This window comes from Amphibalanus amphitrite, unplaced genomic scaffold, assembly GCF_019059575.1.
Source record: "Amphibalanus amphitrite isolate SeventyFive unplaced genomic scaffold, NRLGWU_Aamphi_draft 000092F_arrow, whole genome shotgun sequence".
NCBI lineage: Eukaryota > Metazoa > Arthropoda > Thecostraca > Balanomorpha > Balanidae > Amphibalanus > Amphibalanus amphitrite.
Window position 1 is genome coordinate 138,243 of NW_024881588.1, and position 18,873 is coordinate 157,115.

At 48.1% G+C, this 18,873-nt stretch overlaps 1 protein-coding gene across 1 annotated transcript in view; it reads right to left on the reverse strand.

Moving 5' to 3' along the window:
• Positions 1-18,873, reverse strand: part of LOC122380130 (piezo-type mechanosensitive ion channel component-like) — a 101,543-nt gene that overhangs the window by 9,996 nt on the left and 72,674 nt on the right. Inside the window, exons 45-46 of the mRNA XM_043362970.1 lie at positions 3,046-3,165; positions 2,266-2,390 (exon numbers count right to left, since the gene is read on the reverse strand). Of these exons, the coding sequence (XP_043218905.1) occupies positions 2,266-2,390; positions 3,046-3,165 (245 nt within the window). The remainder of the gene's footprint in view (positions 1-2,265; positions 2,391-3,045; positions 3,166-18,873) is intronic.

An 18,873-nucleotide genomic window follows, 5' to 3' on the forward strand; every position in this document is an offset into this window, starting at 1 on the left:
ATCGCGGCTCTGCGGCCATTTTCCGCGAAGTTATTCACCAAAAACTGAACCGTACCTTTGGGCACTTGACCTGACCTCAGAGGTCACCGGTTGACCTAGGACCTTAAAATCGGGTACCAATCTCTGCGTCTCGTAACGGCGCACACGCTCGTTTTTTCCGCGACGCGCTAGCTCCACCAGGGGCGAAACGGCGAGGGGGGTCGTACCCGCCCCACCCCCCTCGGCCGGGGCGTATGTAGAAAACTAATAGGTCCGGCGAGGGTTAACATTCTGTATTTCCCTACATATATGCCGAAACCCAGATAACCTCTTTTTGGAAGTAACTGGTCCTCGCAGATGTGTCTTATATTGCTTAATAACCCGATTCTGTAAATCAGAGTTTGTAGTGCGATTTTCAAAAAATAAAATAAAATATTTGTAGAAAGATTACCATTTTTGTTTTTTCCCAGTCGAAAGGAAATTGACGGAACTTTATTTCTGAGCAAAAATAATGGCAAATTTTAATGTACTAGGGGGGTAGCCAGAAAGTTTAAAAATTGATGACGTCACAGCTAAAAATCAAAATCATTTTTTTGAAAATCCGAGATGGCCAATTAATTGCCCATTTCACCACGATCACAACGATGCAAAGGTTTAATGCATTTCCTTCATTCCTTTAGGAGATATAGCACTTCAAAAATCACTCTGCAGAGTGACCTCGTCAAAATGCCCGGGGCTATATCTCCTAAACCGCTGACCGTAGGGGTCTGGCGTTGTCACCATTGACTTCAGGGCATAAGAGAACCCTGTAGACAAGATTTCATCAAAATCAAAAATGGTCGGGTGTAAATCTGATAAAATTTTGGTCGATCTATCGTGGAATGCCCCTGGTATTCAAACACTTATTACATTTCAATTTTTCTTATCTAGTTCTCAAATATTTATGACATTTCCAATTTTCTTATCTCAACGGCATAACGGAATGACGATATCATACAAACACGGAGCATATCCTAATGGTTGAATAAATCGGCAGTTCTTCGGCCTGTCAGAGGCAGCAGGGGGTGGAGTGGGTAGGGGTAAGGGGTAGGGGTAAGGGGTAGGGGGTAAGGGGTAGGGGTAGGGGTGCAGTCGTGCGGCTGTCACGACAGGACCTGACAGTGGCAGGATGACGGGGGGGGACGCTGTCTGACAGAGCTGTCAGCTGGGAGAGGGAGAGGTGAAGCGTCGTTAACTTGCCCTCTCTCTCTCTCTCTCTCTCTCTCTCTCTCTCTCTCTCTCTCTCTCTCTCTCTCTCGCGCGCGCGCGCGCGCGCGCTGAGCTAGCGCAATCATGCCACCATCAAAGTGTTACATGCAGTGTCACCAGCTTGTGCAATTGCACTTGTGTACATAGTTAGTGTTACCACCATAGTGTTGACGTGGTAGTCACGCTGCGCCAAAAAAAGTTCTTGGCAAGCTGAACTTGTGTGGGTATTCTGTTCTGTTCACACTGGGCCTTCCTTTCCATGAATATTCCATTGTCGTTGAGTTACCACGGGCTTTTACTAGCAACAAAATGTCCACTGTCCAGCCGCCTCCCGCTGACCCAGCCATTGGTCCCACCCTCTTCCAAAGGAAGTGTAAAACATTCTCACCCACCGGCACTTGTCTCGTAGCCCATCGTTACCTCAGCGTGGCTCATTGGAATTTCACGGTCCCACTCGGAGTAGTGCAGCACCGTCCGGTACAACCTGACCGGCGTCCGCGATCACCCAGCTCCCCATTCTCCGGGCCGGACACAGACCACGCAAGGTCGTACTACATGACTCTCTGGTCTACGTTCGTCTCATGTATAACTCACCTCTGATTCATACCAATGAATATTGACTTTGCAGGGTCCCTGTCCGTCTGATCTACGATATATGCCCAGCACTTGCCAAAACCATGGCCGTATCGGAGGTATCACAGGCTGCATCTTTCCTTCAACCAGCATTCTGATCTACGGGTGACTTCCGTGACTTAGCATGCTCTTCTACTTCATATCGCGCGGTCGGCGGACCCCGTACGCGACTGGTCTGCTACGGTGAGGTACTACGCGGGTGTTGTCATAACCAGTGACTTGGTGACGTATGACGTCGTATGGCCCTGACCTACCCTATTCCGGTGATACACCCGTGACCTACCGATGATGACGTTATGACCCGTGACCTACCCTGCCCCAGGACCTACCGATGATGACGTCATGCTGCGTGACCTACCCCGCTCCGGTGACCTACCGATGATGACGTCATGACCCGTGACCTACCCCGCTCCGGTGATGTAGGTCAGCGTGCTGGGAAACGAGCGCTGACTGAAGCTGACCATCACCAGAAGACTGCAGGTGGCATAGGGCAGCCACCGGTACAGGTTGTCCCTGCAGTCCTCCTGGACCTGCACACATACAGAGAACGCCTTGGTCAGAGAACAGTAGAACGGTGGTACGAACCACGGGTGGTCAGGAGTCAAGGCACACGCGCACGCGCGCGCGCGTTTATAATAATAAATATACACTCGTATATATTTATAATATATAAGCTGCATAACATGCAGCACCAGGCCAAGGTAGTTACACTGCCGATTGAAATGTCACATGGGTGGCATTCTACTTCTTAATTTAATCTTGTCCAGAAATAATTATCACTAAAGGCATCGCTGGCTGTGGGAGTTCTAACCCTTTAATAATAAGGAAAACGGTCGTGACGGAAAAGGACATTTCACCTCCAGTAAGGTAAGATACGTGCCAAAATCGCCTACGCAATCACCAGGCGTCTGTCATGGGCGTGGCGCGATCACTCCCGCTGACAGCATTCGATCTCCTAGAGATAAGCGCAAGCGGCGACACCGATTTTCCTCTAGTCTAAACATAGCAACGGTCGTGACACGGTAAATTAGCGCGGCCGTGAGACCGCAGACCTACCACCAGAAAATTGGTCTGGAGCTTGTAAGATCCATTCGTCTGCTGTGTATATTGTAACAGTATATACAGCATGGCACCACCACTAATGCGAGTGCGCGTTTACGTTCTGGGTCGATCGTGTGCACCTACCTCCCACCACTCGACTTCGGTCTCGTTGTCCCTCATCAGAGTGAGGTTCAGGGCGCGCCAGGCCGAGTCGGGGTCGGAGCGCGTGGGCTCCGTGAGCTCAGAGGCCAGCCCCGCCTTACCCTGATGACAGAGAACACACAGCGAGCGTTACACAGGGGCCTGGGACGGCACAAAAGGCGTCATACATTGGCCCTCAGAGACCATTGGTCCTTAGAGACCGGGCTGACCTGCAGACCAAACTGGACTGGAGTCTGGTCTCAGAGTGACATGAGTTACGTGGAAGCGAGAACACCACAAAATGGCCCCTGCAATGAGTTTTGAAGGTATGCCACACAACCCGACACGTGGACAGAATGAGACACTAATCGACATCTATTTGATCCCAGTTCGTTCCACTTGGCAGCACTCTGCACGGTATAAAGGTCACACAACCAACCGAAGTGCCAGGCCCAAAGAAAATATTAGAGAAAGTACACCCAAGTTCCATTTGAACAAGTTTCTTTAGTCTGTACTTTGTAGAGTATGACATGAAATAGAAAACATAAGCATATGGACGAAGGCCATGAAAAACCGATCTGTGCAGCAACAACTGTCAATAGGACAGGTAAGTAAAAAATTAAACTATACTAAATAAATAAAGTCATGGTAACACTATTATTACCTAATAGGGTGTTTCACTAAAAGTGTCAAAAAGTAAAAGGTCCTAATGCACATAATAACAATGTTTTCTAAGGACATTTGCACATAATTTCATCCGCGATTGTTGGACATTCGGATATATAAAAATGATATCACCGTCACTCAAACATATTCCACATATCCGCCCCTTCTTTTGATGCACCGTTTCGGCACGTGTCCGGAGGTGCCTCACAGCCCGTTTTCATCTTCAGCATCCAGACTGTCGGCAAAGCCTTGCATTGTGCTCTTCAGCTCCCGAAGTGATGCGACTTGAGTCTTCCTCAGCTCTGCGAGAGCTACTGACGCTACTGACCAAAACCAGAAGTAAAGCGGTGACAGATCGGGGCTTCGCGCTGGCCAGGGGCGGGCGGTGAGGCAGCTGATTATTCGGCCCGAGAACTTCTGTTCCAGCCAGTCCTTGGTGGCTACAGCCGTTACAGTGGTTGTTTTTGATAACTTGTAAGGGCTTGGCCATTTCTGATGCTGAAATAAGCTTCTTGTTATCTTAAAAGGCCCTAAAAAAGACCCTGACCTTTTCAACGATTTCCGCCGAGAGGTGGGGGCGACCCGCCTTTTTTTGGACTGGAACCGGCATCAAAGGAACCCTTTTAAACCTCTCAAGGAGCCATTTGAAACTTTTATAATCTGGATCGTAGCAAGGTGAGAGAGTGAAACGTTTCCTGAAAAGTCAGCGTACGGTTTCATTGTTTCTGATAGCACCAAATGTAAGTGTAATCCACCGCTCCTGTTGCGGTGTTTACAGAACCTTTTCTTGTTCTGTATAAGGAAAAAAAAAAACGACTAGTAACTTTGGCCTCCTGCCCTCGCTCCGTATGAGTGTAAAATATATCTTAAATGGCTTAAGCATAAATGTCCAAAAATTTGCAACAAAGCCACGTGCGCAACCACGTGCTTTGCATATTTTATATATCTTTAATAAGCCTTTACTTTTTGACACTTTTAGTGAAACACCCTGTAGGTAAATCTATTTAATGAAATTCCATTGTTGAAATTCCATTGTTATGTGGCAAATATGCAATGAGCGCAGATGGCTTTTGCGAGATCTCGTTGGATCCTTGCAGCGTTGTCCTGCTGCAGCTTTTGACAGATGCCACTGACGAAGGCCTCATGTCACCAAGTGACACTGACATTTGACAGCGCTGGCCTTCACAGCGCAGACACATTCGGTCCAGAAGAGTTCGAATGAAACCGTGCTGATGACTGTTGGCAATGACTGAACCGGCATTCATACCTTCAGGACCGTTATCAATTTGGTCTGTGCACAGCTAGGGGACAAGTACCTATCATGAGCTAGGGGACAAGCACCACCTAAATTTGGCCGAGCCACAGCCGTGTTCCCCGTCCACAGCAGTTACGAACCAGTGCCGCCACCGACAAACCCTCGCCGCTGACACCGCAGCGGCTCCTGTGCTGGGAAAAACCGGTCCCGGCTGATCATGATCGGCCCGGCGAATCTATTACAACCCGAGCGCCACTGGACAGGGAAGAAGACATCACCCGAGAGAGACTCCTCCCAGTCCCAGAGACCGAAAGGACCGAGAAGACAGGGCGAACGATCATAAACCGAGCGGCCGGCATTATCAACGCCATGTTCAGGGATTCTGGGACAGCTAAAGGTTGTAATAGAGTTGACATAAGCCTTGAATAAACGTAAAATATGGCCATTGTCACTGTATTGCTGGCATGCTGTTAGTAGGAGAAGCAGCCTTTAATGTCGTCAAGGGGATTTACGGCACACCCAGGTCACCGCATATCCTTCCATTTTTCGAAAGAGGGGGCAATCAATAAGCAGTCCACATAGAAAATGAAAATGAATTGTAATTTAAGTTCAACCCCTTTCATCAGAACCATCCGGCAACTATCTAAAGACGACTTCTCGACTATCTAAAGAAAAACAGGCATCATTAAAGGGACCCTCCCACCTTCAAAAAAGTTAATGAACTGGCATAAAAGTGATGTAGCGTGAATCACAAAGAGCGAAAATGAACATCTACCAAATTTTACCGGAAAATATTCACCCGTTTTCGAGATAATAAGACTTTTATTTTTGTTTACTTTTTGGGAACTCCGCTGTTTCTATGACGTCACGTGAAGGTCTTCTTTACGTCGGCATTTGGAAGCAATAGTTTAGTATCAAAGTGCGACAAATATTGCGCGAATGATGCGTTTATCTTATCAAGGTCAATATATGATGGCCAATAAAGGATTCCAGGACAATTCTTCTTATAGCATTTCTTCGTATCACAATTCTTCGTCTGCAAATCTTCGTCAGGGCATTTACCTATTCGTATCGCATTACTTTGTTTCGCATCAGGGTATATGAAAATCGGCTCGCATTTCTTTTTCAACGCAAATACCTATATGCAAAAGTAAGCATTGAGGGACAAATAAATGCACCGACGAAGATTTGTAGACGAAGAAATGCGGACGAAAAATTGTGCTACGAAGAAATGTCATGCGAGGATTCGTTCGGGTACCATGACATTTATGTGATTTCAAAGTCAAGGTTCACAGCTGATCTGCTAAATCAAGCCAAGAATCCAAACTATCAAAAAACTATAAATATTTGTTTGTCTGTCACAGAGGTCTCTAGCAATATAAGGTTGACTTATGTTGAATCAAAAATCTACTGCCACAACTCACATCTCCTGCCTTAGTTTATCATTGTTGTTTTAACTTTCTTTCAAGAGAAACAGAAGCCAGTATATGATATCACTTCAGATGATTGTTTCAAGATCTGAGTTCAAATGGAAATAAAAGCAAGATCAAGATGAAACAGGGATTATTGCTGTTAAAGTAGTTTGGCCATGATACAACAAGCACATAAATCATTAGCCAAATCAAATACTGGTTGGTTTGTCAAGATGTTTGTTGTCTGTCGTCTGTCGAGCTGCTATGAACACTGAACGCTCTCACTCTTACTTTAAAGATAGTAGTTTAAGTTGAATGGTAGTGAGCTGTAATTAGACAAAGCAGCTATTCAGTGCTCACATCAAGCCAGGCTAGGAAATGGCATCAACTGTGGTGGGAGGAAGCAGGTTCGGCAGCCCCATGTTGTAAACTTCTGTTGTGTCTTGTGTTTGATCAACTGATGTTTTCTGCTCTGTTTTGTGCAGTGATAGTAGCAGGTAACTGCATGCTTGTCAAATTATGTGAATAAACGAATTCATAACATTGCATTTTTCTCTCCATGCAAGGAACAAGTAAGATGTTGTAGAAAATGTAATAGAGGGCTGCATTGCTGATTTTGCACTTTATCAGAGCTTTATTAAGAATTGCTTTCCTGAAAGCTACACACAGGCCACAGCACTGAAATTCACAATGTCATAGCTTTTGGCAGAAAAAAAGAAAAGACTTACCTAGGTAAAATTGGCTGAAAGTATGGCAGAGCAGGTCTTGATGCGTATGCCCATCCATGTGCTTGCCGAAGCCGAACTGACTGCAACACATTAACTCTGACCCACCATGGTGGCTGGCATATCCTGAACTTTCACCACTCTAAACAAGACAACTTTCAGCCCTCAGCATTGTATTAAAACACTGTACATGACACTCAAAATTTGTTTCAGTGCCATCCACGAACATCAGTCGCCATTCACCAGGCCAGTAAAAACAGAATAGATAATAGTTTCAAACCCATGCAGTCAGAGTTACAAGGTCTGCACCTCAAAACAAAATCCAGGTGACATTCACCACGCCAGTAAAAAACAGGTACTTAGGTAACGTAACAGCTTCAAATCTGGTAACATGTTGGTCGGACTTTACACTACCATATTTACATGGAATAATATGATACCAAACAATAGTGCAACCATTCTGGACAACAAAAGTGTATGATAAAATTAATTTACAATACTTTGGCAGCATGATTTACGAGCACAGGCAGGTGTTACCTACCAGCCTTCTCAATGCTCGTAAAACCAACATTGTAGTTTTGATTTTACCTTACATGATAACACACTTGGCTGCAATGGCACATTTAATTTAATACTGTGAAAAGACCAGTTATAACCACTTCACAAGCACAATTGCACCTCATGCCGACATCCTTTTCCAGACAGTCAGCAGCGTCTTTCGTCAAAACTGGAAGATCAATCCCCTTTCAACTGTTAACATCAAAAATATTTCTTCATGGTGTGATCTCCATATGGAAACCTTGCAGGAAAAGAATTAATGTCAATTGTCAGCTCTTCAAATTTCTTTGGACTTTAACTTGCAGTACCATATCCAGTTTGCTTTGATATTTTGTTTTTTATTCCATGTTGAAGTTGAACACCAAGCTCCAGATATAGCAGGCAGCTTGATCATCTTCGGCCTTGGTATAATATCAGTCCAAGTTCCAGTGGTGGGTATCTTCTAATATTCAAATTAAAATGAAACGCAATAGGCTTTCTCAGCGCCGACGACGGATTTCACGTTGATAAAAAAGGGAGCTCAAGGTCAGCAAAACTCGGGTTCAAGGAATGGCGGGCGTTGAAATGACTGCTGACGTCATCAAAAAACCGCTAATGGTTAAGAGATAGGGACTACGCTGGTCCCACCCTGCAAGTAAAGGGAAGAAATTTCTTGAACACCATAAACCTGCGGGGGTTGCGACCAGGATAAATGGTGGTTTCTGAGCCTGGCCGCAAACTTGGCTATCTCAACTCAAAACTAATGTTAAGGTGGGATGGTCCCTTTAACCCGCGCCCCGTAGGGGGGGGGGGCCGAAACGGCCCCCCCTGTCCTTTTCGGTCGATATCTCCTAAACGGCTGGAGATATCGCCACCAAACTTTCAGGACCCCTCCGGGCATCAATTTTACACATTGTGACCAAAAATTTTTCCAGAGGCTGTGATAGGTTGGCCACAAATGACGTCAGAGTGACGTCATGTTCTGTCATTTTCGACCGAAAAAAGACCTTCGCGAGAAGACCTGTCAGGCCTACAGCTTCGAAGATACAGAAAAATGATCAAGACATAAAAGGTGTAGAATTGACAGGGCTACAAAACTGCTATCTCGGATTTTTGAAATTTTTGAGTTTTGATCCCCAAAAATCAAAAAAGCATTTTTTTGGATATATTAGCCAAAAAATCCAAAAAGTTTTTTGAGTTTCGAAAAAACCGGAATATATGTGATAGTACCTACCGTCTTCTATCTACATACCAAATTTCAGATCGATACCTCGTTTTTTGGCCAAGAAATAGCGAAAAAACTGTTCAAAAATGATGACGTCAAATTTTCAAACTCAATTTTTGGCAATTCTAGAACTCGTAGAGCAAAACAAAGACCACCATTAGACTCCCCGTGACGAGCTGCATCGAATGGATACCCATTTTATGCAAAAATATCAACTTTGAAATTTGACCTAATTTGACCTGACCTTGACCTGACCTTCACCAAAACGTGACCTAGGCTGGCCCCAAAGGCTGCCTAACCCACATAATCACATTTGTCATGTAAAATGGACCATAAAACATGTATCACACGACACATTCATATTGTGACCCCCGGTGACCTGACCTCGCTGTGACCTGACCTGGTATCAGTGACCTCAGGTAGCAAAGTATGTGTTTGACGAACAATATACCATCGATGGTTTTCAATAAATTACCAATTTACTCGATTTCACAGCACATTTCTTGAATTGCCTGTGAACGGTGAAAATCTTCGTTTCGTTTCGTTTCGTTTATTTAGGGCTTGTCCACAAGTGGCTATTACGGCCCATTCAATACATGATAGGTACACACACCCACACACACACATATACATACATACAATATACACGTCAATATAAAGCAACACCCGCAAAAGCATACATAAAATATCTAAAATCAGTCATGTCACTTGTCAGTCTCTATCTAAAGTGCTGCACCAGCTGTCTCCTGGAACCAGTCGCCTTCACCTCCGGCGGCAGGCCGTTCCATGCAGCGGCGGCTCTATACGAAAACAGCCGCCTGGTCGCCGCCAGTCGAACCCGCGGCAGGTCGAGCACAGCTGCGCCCGCAGCCGTGGCCCGCGTGACTCTATTGGAGACGGCGGCACGCGGGCGAAACATGGACCGCAGCGAGTCGGGGGCGCCGGCGGCGTACAAGGCGCGTTGCACGTTCACCGCGTCACGGCGTGCGATGACCTCACCAATGCCGGGCCAGCCGAGCGCGCCGAGGGCGGGGGTGATGTGGTCGAATTTGCGGAGACCAGAGACGAGCCGTACAGCGAGATGGATGGTCCTCTGCAGCCGGTGCAGGCGGGATTTGGAGGCACCACCCCAGACTGACGAGCAGTACTGGAGGTGGGGGAAAACGTGGGTTTGAACGAGGATTTTAAGGATGTCAGGGGAGAGGTGATGGCGAATTTTGAACAGTGATATAAGGATTCCATTTGACCGCCGAACGATAGAGGATATATGTGGCTCCCAGCTCAGGGTTTGGTCGAGGAGAACACCCAGCACCTTGATGTGTTTTGTTGGCCGAATAGTTGCATCATCTACGTTAAGGGTGAAGTTTTTGACTTTATCAACTGAATTTTGAGTGCCAAGAAGAGTGAAGCAGGTCTTCTCTCCATTCATTTTTAAACTGTTTAAGCTAAACCAGCGTTGAAGTTGCTGAATGTTCTCCTCGGCCCGGGACTTCAGCACTTGGATGCCAGTGGGATTGGAGGGTGCTGAGTCCAGGATTTGGGTGTCATCCGCGTAGGATATGAGTCGGCCATGGGGGAGGAAGCAGGTAAGGTCGTTGACGAAGATGAGGAAGAGGATGGGACCCACGATGGACCCCTGGGGAACACCGTGGGAGAGTGGGAGGGCCGTTGAGGAGCGGATGAGTTGGGAACGGCCAGAGAGGTAGCTGCTGAACCAGCGGGATGAGATGCCATACCACTCGAGCTTGTTCAGAAGCATCGAGTGGTCGACACTGTCGAATGCCTTGCTCAGGTCGACTGACGTCACCGCGGCAACGTCACCACCGTCGACCCTGCGAGCCGCCCATTCGACAACGTCGAGTATGGCATCTTCAGTGGAGTGGGATGGGCGGTAGGCATACTGGGATGGGGAGAGGATGTGGTTAGTGATGAGGTAGGAGGTGAGCTGAGAGCACACAACCTTTTCAAGGATTTTGGAGAGAGATGGGAGGATGGATATGGGGCGGTAGTTGCCAGGCTGGTTGGGGTCACCGGATTTGTGGATTGGTGTGACGATGGCAGCTTTCCATGCGTCAGGGAAGGTAAGGGTGGATATGGATGAGTTGATTAGTTAAAGGATGGGCGGACCGACTGCAGGGAGACAGCTTCTGATCGCAGCGATCGGAATGCCATCAACCCCAACAGCCCTCGACGCACTTAGCCGGCTGATGGTCAGAATCAGGTCTGGCAGCGTTATGCATTGAGGGGCGAAGGCGCTCGCACATACCCTGGGAGGCCGCGGGCCGGCAGCGGGGGTCTCGGTCCCCTGCGCGGCCCGCGCGGCCTCAGCTGCCACACGAGCGCCGACACCGGCAAAATACTCGTTGAGCTGGTCGGCGCTCAGCACATCACGGTCTAGTGGCTGTGCGCCTGCAGAGCCTCTCGCAGATAGGTTAGCACCAAATCGCTTAAGTCTATTCCAAAAATGTTTCGCATCACAGTGTAAAGACTCTGTTATGTAGGACCTGCGCGCACGAGACAGAACTAGCTTCGCTCGGTTCCGGAGCCGCCTATAAACGTCATGATCAGTAACTGAGCGTGTGACGGCCCACGCTCGCCGCGCCTCGTCCCGCTCCGCCATGGCCGCTCGGACCAACTCATCCCTCAGCCAGGGACAGGCAGGACGCCGCATGGTTCTCTGCACTACAGGACAATGCACATCGGCTACCGAGTTCCATATACGTACAAAAATCGCAAGTTTCTCGTTTACGTCAGCGGCAGTGTAAAAGGGTCCCCAGTTGGCTTTTAAAAGATCGGTAGAAAATGCTTGCCAGTTAACACGATGCCACGCGCGCGAGCTAACGCTAACAGGAGGACGACGCTGTCTAGGAGCTAAGGGCCTAATGACGATGGGGAAATGATCTGCAATGAGATGGGGCATGACAGAGACCTGCATGTCGGTAGAAGAGACGTTTGTTATGACTAGATCTAGAAGCGAGGGCACTGGGTGTGGGTGTGTCGGATCAGTAATAAGTTGAGACATATTAAGATCACGCAAAAGCGAGTTAAAATGAACAGAGTCAGCTGAATCACCGGCTAAAAGGTTGACATTAAAATCACCGAGAATATATACAGGCTTCCCCGCTGCGAGCGCCATCTCAAACTGTCCGCGCAGAACATCACGCAGTCGGGCTGTCAGCGCCCCCGGTGGCCGGTAGATGGCGCCGACCACAACCTGAGCTCGGCCGGCACCACCGACTGACAGCCACAGAGCCTCCACGCCGGTGTCGCCGTCGCTGGAGTCGTGCAGTCGCGCCACCCGGAGATCCTCGGAGACAATGATAGCGACGCCACCGCCTCGACGGCCTTCAGATCGGTCGCATCTGTGAATCCGGTAGCCAGGCACGAGGAGAACGCCGTCGAGAACATCATCCGTCAGCCAGCTCTCCGAAATACAGAGCACCTGCAGTCTCTCACTCTCTAGTAGATGACACACCTCATTCAGTCGGGGCGCCAGCGAGCGCGCGTTAATGTGTCCAATAGCATAGTGTGATGCTGAAGTCTGCAGCCGTCGCCCGAACTGGCGGGTCTCGCCGACCGTCAGGCGCGGCGGCGTCAGGAGGCAGCGGGTAGCCGTCTCCGAACCATCAGAGCCGGCGACGGCGGGACCCGCGGCCGTTACCAGACCCGCCGCCGTCCCATCTCCGGCGAGCGGTCTGGAGTCGCCGGCGCGGCAGGTGCGGTGCCGTCTCTCCTGTACCCGGCGCCCGGCCCGCGTGCCGCGCCCGTGCCGGCCGCTCCGTGCCGTCCGTATTGGGCCATATCGCCCGTCCGGTTCTCCGTGACAGCGGCCGCGCACGGCCCGCTCCGGCCGCCGCGGTACCGCCGCTCCCTCCGACCACGGCCGGCCACCGCCCCTCCCCAGCCAGGCCGGCCGGAGCAGCGGCGGCCCGTCATGCTGACCAGACACAAGGTCAGGCCGGGTCAGTGGAACTCGGTGGAGTACTATGGCTCACGCTGATTGGTGCAGCGGAGCGGTAGCCTCCCCGGAAACCTTTGACCTTTGAATCTGACCTTTGACCTGACCTGTGACGTCATCGGTTTGACCTAGGTCAATGAAATTTGGTCACAAGGTAGTTCCCGGGTAGGGCTATCAAACGCCGTTTGAATTTTGAAAATCGGCCGGTAACTTTCCGAGATCTTAGGGGGGGGGGCCGAAACGGCCCCCCCCCCCTACGGGTGGTAGGGTCCGCCGGTAGCCCTACGGGGCGCGGGTTAATAATACGCAATGCGCATTACACCACGAGCCCCAGTTAGGAAAAAGGACGCAAAACCCTGGATCACTGCGCAGTGCATGAGTCTCGACACTGCTCCTGCGCCGTAGGCAGGTGATGCCGATGCGCATCCGATGGCCCAAAACTGACTTGTCAAACCGCTCTCTGCACAAAGCTTCAAAGTGATTAATGATGCTTGTACACCCGCTTCTAATTTTAGTTCGCGCATTCTCGTTATAAGACAGGATTGGATTTTTCGATGCTATTTTCAGCCACAGAGCCTTGAATAATCGTGATGCTGGTGCTCCAAGCCGGTTTGGAGCGCTAATCTGGCCAAAAATAGCCGCTGGTCGCGACGTCCACCGGGCCGACCGGTTCTCTCCCAGACCGGTCATGGCAGGGGCGCTCGGACCGTCCCACGGCATGGGATGTCGCCCGCCGACCGGCACATGTCTCACTGATGACGACAACGGGTGACGTCATAGCTCTTCCTGCGCCACGGTCAGGCGTCAACTAATGCGCCATTCAATTCATCCCAAATTGTATGTCTGCTCATTGTATAGCCTAACGCAACGTGAAGCGACCATTTCTAATTGTATCTGTTACCACTGAGTTTCGATAGACGATAGACGATAGATGAGATGGACGATGAATCTTCAATCCGATCAGCACAAAGCAGAAGCCAATCCGATGCATGTCACCTTCGATTTTACTATTAGTGCGTAATAATATAGTTGCAAGACATGGCTGACAAAAAGCCATCGACTTATCTGTAACCGGCAATCGCCGATTGAGCTCGTAACCGGCTTTCACCACTGCACCTGGTAACCGATTAGGCCGCAGTGCGCCTGGCCAAGCTCTGCAAAACGGGCTCCACAGGAGGAATTCGGGATGATCGATACGCTATCTGATTGTAAGTGTGACCGCATCTCACTGAACTACAAAAATACCTCTCATATTTACAGGCAATCGAGCTTAGCAAGCGTGGCCTGTCAACGATCATTTAGCTGACGACCTTGTTTGAGAGAAGGCTCCACTGAGCACTCACTGCTAATCTAGCCTAGTTTGTTAACCCGGCCGGGCCCGGGGGGTAATCCCAACCACCGCAGCCCGGGGGGGGGGCGTTTTTCGCCCCCCCCTGTCTAACTCCGTAAATAAGGGAGCTACGGAAACAAAAGCGATACCAAACGAAAGGTCCTTACGAGACGATTCTAAAGCACCTAAAATTTTTGACCTCAGGTCAATTTTCAAGGTCAGAGGTCAAGGTCAAAGGCAAAAACCGGCACATGTGTAGTGATCTCAAAGTGAGCCTTCTAGAGGACGGCAAGCGGCATCAAACTGGCAAAATCGGGAGTCAAACGAAAGAAGAGTATATGAGGATTCCGAAAATGTGCTCAAAATCAAAGGTCAAGGTCAAGGTCACGCTCAAAATTGACCTCAAACTTGGCACTTTTTTGCACATCTTGCGCGCTAACTTTAAAAATGTTTTGAAATGTTTTGAGGCTTATCAGTTCCCTATTTGTGGTTCGTCTTACGATACAAGGCTTCTCAAAGGTCAAGGTCACTGAAGAGTATCCCTGCTAGAGGCTATTTCACTAATTCAAGTTAGTAATAATAAATAAGACAATTTTGCCATCCGGAAGCTCTAAATGAAGGCTTAGAGGAAAATAGATGCCAGATTCGTGATCAGCGGGTACAAATCCATAATAAACGACCTTTCATGTGTCAAGGTCAACCAGAGGTCATTCGAGGTCACATGAGGTCAACATAAAACTTGACCTTTTCCGAACAAAATATATATCATTCGACGCGGCTTGACGAGGCGAATGCGATGGTACCATTGCCGTAGCTCTAGGACCATTTTTGTCGAAGTTATTTGCGAAAAACTAAAACCACATTTCGGGGTCGTTGACCTGACCTCTGACCTCAGGTCACCAAAACTATTTTTCTATTTTTCTCTAGGTCAAACGCTACACAACCGTGCTCGTAATTTGTCTTTATCTCTAAAACCCTATTTTTAGCAGCTATTTGAAGTTTGCGTCTGTGACGCCGAAGTTTGCCGTGCAGGGGTCTAGAAAAATGGACCTTGTGACGTCATCAAGGGGGCTAGGTCCAAATTTTTTACTTCAGAAGATGTTAAATTGATGGGAGAAAAGGTACTGAAAGTTTCGCTTTCCTATCCCTAAGCGTTCGGGAGCTATCGCAAATATTCGCCAGGGGGGGGGGGGGGCGAAAAACGCCCCCCCCCCGGGCCCGCGAGGGTCTAATGTAACTGGCACGAATGCAGCAGATACAGCTGTGCAAAATACAAATAAACATGGTGTTACAAAACGAGGACTTAGACAACTTTGACAAATTCATTTATATTGCCGAAGCAACAATCAAGGTACAAAACAATACAATAACCTCAGATTCAAAATTCGAATTTTAATATCCACAAACACTCTCTGATCTTCAATAGGGTTGGGACCTATCTGCATGCTCTGTATGTTTTGGTAAAATAAAAAAGCTCAGAATTTTTAATGATTTAATTTAAAATCACTTTGTTAAAAAATGCCTAGTTAGTTCAGAAATTAATTATTTGTGGCTGAAAACGACTTGCTTCTGATTGGTCGGGCTAACCATGACGTCACATGTAGGTATATAACTGTCTGTATATTTGGCGCAGTTGAGACATACATTTTCTATGTATTTTCCTATGGTAAATCGGAGTGATTGGTCGTGTTTTCAGTGTCTCTTTATTTTGCGCTGGTATTGCGTGGCTAAGAAGTTTTATCAAGAATGGCATATACTAAAATGTTCCTTTAATAATGGAGCTTCAATATCTGTGAGTTTTATTGGCAAGCGAAAACTGATTTCGCTGTTATTTTATCTGGAAATTACTCATTTTTTTAGGTCAATATTCAAAATATTTTACGGGAACAAGTTGGCACTTTTCTTGATTTTTGCACTCAAATCGCGTGCGATTCAACTGTATTGGAACTTGCAAAGAAGCTTGGTGATTAATTAACTGTGTTGTTATGGCACTGTTTGCAAAGCATGGATAATGAAACTCTGCCAAAGACTTAGCTACATAGCAATGCCTCAAGTAATACGCAGGAGGGACAGAATTCAGAGTCCGATCGAGAAGAATCGGTGCAAATGCTACGAAGACCAGGCAGCTCTGATACAATAGCTAGTCGTCTCACTACTCTCACTCCATTAGACCAGCTGATTCCTGACAGCACCGACTCGGATGCAAAGATGGAGCTCATCTTCCAAGCCAGAAACCAGTTCTTTGATGGAAGATGTGATGCTGCCTCTGTCTCTGCTTTGTTGGCCACTTTGGACGGGGCGGAGCTCCGCTCCTTGCGTGAGCGGTTATTCGCCTGTCATCCAGAAATAGTTCCTTCGTTTGCTGGCCGTTCCCTCATTAGGTGCAATACGGGGAGCTGTAATCAGGGAAGTAACTTTCCATATGAAAGGAGTGCAGGTGCACCCCCGTCCCCCATCCACTAGAAGTGCACCCCCATAGGCTAAGCGGCGCCCCACACGCCGCCCCACACGATTAGCTCTAGAGCAGATGGCGAGGGTGATTCCTCGGCTGCATTCCATCTCGGCGTCGTGATGCTTGTGGGCTTGGAAAGCGTCCAGTCGTATGTAGGGTAGTGTAGGGGTAGGGTTGAGTTCAATAAGGTCCTTACATTTGAAAGGTTTGAACAACCCGCAATCAGCACAACATACCACAAGTTAAATAAAAAACTACTAAACTCCGCCCAACTAATATTAATAAACATTACAGCCAAACTAATGGCCTAAATAAAAATATATCTCAAATCCTAACAGTTATCGCGGGTGATGGCGCCATGAGTTCCTATTATCCAAAACAGATGCAAATAAACATGTTTGTATGTCCTATGTATGTTTGTTTTAAAAACGTTGCAGCGGCGCTGGGAACTGCAGTCTTAGATCTGGGTATGTTTGGCATCTGCAACTCTTCATATACACATTAACCCTATTTCGGACGGGGAGACCTTTCAGGATTTTCTTGTACAATTGCCAAACGCTGCGAGACATTCAGCTCATATTTGGTGACTTTTCCTAAATGCTCATTGCGCACATCTCAGCAAAAAAAAAAAAAATGCCGGGTCAGGTCAGGTCAGGTAACCAGAGCGGGTTTGTTGACCCCATCTCAGAAAAGTTTGCAAACACGTCAGAGCTTGAGTTTTTCAAGAAGTTATTTCCTCTCAGTGGCGCAGCCAGGATTTCGTTTCGGGGGGGTCATCGCCTCCAAAGCGGGCCCCCTAGTGTGCGGGCCCCCCACTTATTTTTCAGAATCTCTCCATATTTCATACACAATCTGCTGAGCGGGCCCCTTTACCTGCACGATAACCCTGAGCGAGTATGAATCAGAAAATTTGGATAGAGCAATAGCTCGGTAATCACCCGGTGTTCAATTTTTACGCAAATTGACCACAACAGAAATATGTTACTATGACGTATGAATTTGTATCTTTCGAGGCCGAAAAGTGCCCCTTCCGCAATATGCATAGCATATATGCAATCGGAACTGTTGCCTGCTTCTGTCGGACAAGATTTACCTACCTACCCTAGATATTTCATGACCCTGACCCAAATGACCTTTGACCTACTTTCCGAGACCATGTTTGGCCAGAATCGCGGTTCGGCGTATGCCGGCTCGCATTAGCCGCGCGTTTGCAGTCCTTTCGTGGTTTCAATTGTTCAAACATGTGATTTGATGTTGCTCCCATGCATAAGGGTGATGTCAATGTCACCTGAAGGTCAGGTCAGGTCAGGTCATTGACTTATGATGACCTCGGTACACTTTTTCAAGTAATGCATGTTTCTAGGCTAGTTTTTTTTAAAGCTGAATTCGATTTTAGCAACCATTTGAACATTTCAGAAGTAGTTTTGGTGCCTTCGTAACATGTTACGAAGCTGTCAGAGGCGGTTGACACGTAGGTACTACGAATACCCGGCAGGACCCCTACTGGTTGACATGGCCTGACCTGACCCGACCTGGCCGAAATGCATAAAGACGTCATCTGTGATCAAAACTAACATAATATTCGTGATCAGCACCCCGACAAATACCCTATAGCAGCCACATTTTACGACGTTCTAACAGGTCCCGATTTTCCCGACATTTGGGTCATTGACCTGACCTGGAAGGTCGACCAATGACCTAGGACCTTGGAATTGGGTATTATCGGCTTCCTCTCGTCACGGGCAACACGCTCGTTTTTTTCCGCGAAGCTCTAGCTCGACCATGGGCCAAACGCGAGGAAGGGGTCGTAACCTCCCTCCCTTGTGCCGTCGAAGGACGCAAAATGGCCTGAGCCGCCGAGGGTTCGCGCTCACATGGGTCATGTATTGCCTTGGGCCAGGTTTGTTGTGGTGTGGTGATGTGGTGACGTAGATTCTGTCTGTTACCGTGGTTCCGGCATGGTGTTACTTATCCCGGGGTAGATACAGGCCAGACCGTTGCACCTACATAGTGCGCTAAACTTTGCGCAACTTATAGAACAAGGATGGGGAACGTGCCTGTGAGGGGTCTCAGCTCGATCGGGCCGGTGGTGAGCACATGGCGCGTGCTCAAAAAGTGCGAAGTCGCGTCATAGACTTTACATGTATAAATCGGCTTGCAAAATTGGGCGAAAATGGCTAAATTTGCCCGACACGGGTCCGGTCCCCGTGCAGTATCTCGGTAACCGTGGGTCCGATCGGCATGGGGAACACAGTATTAGAGATGTCAATC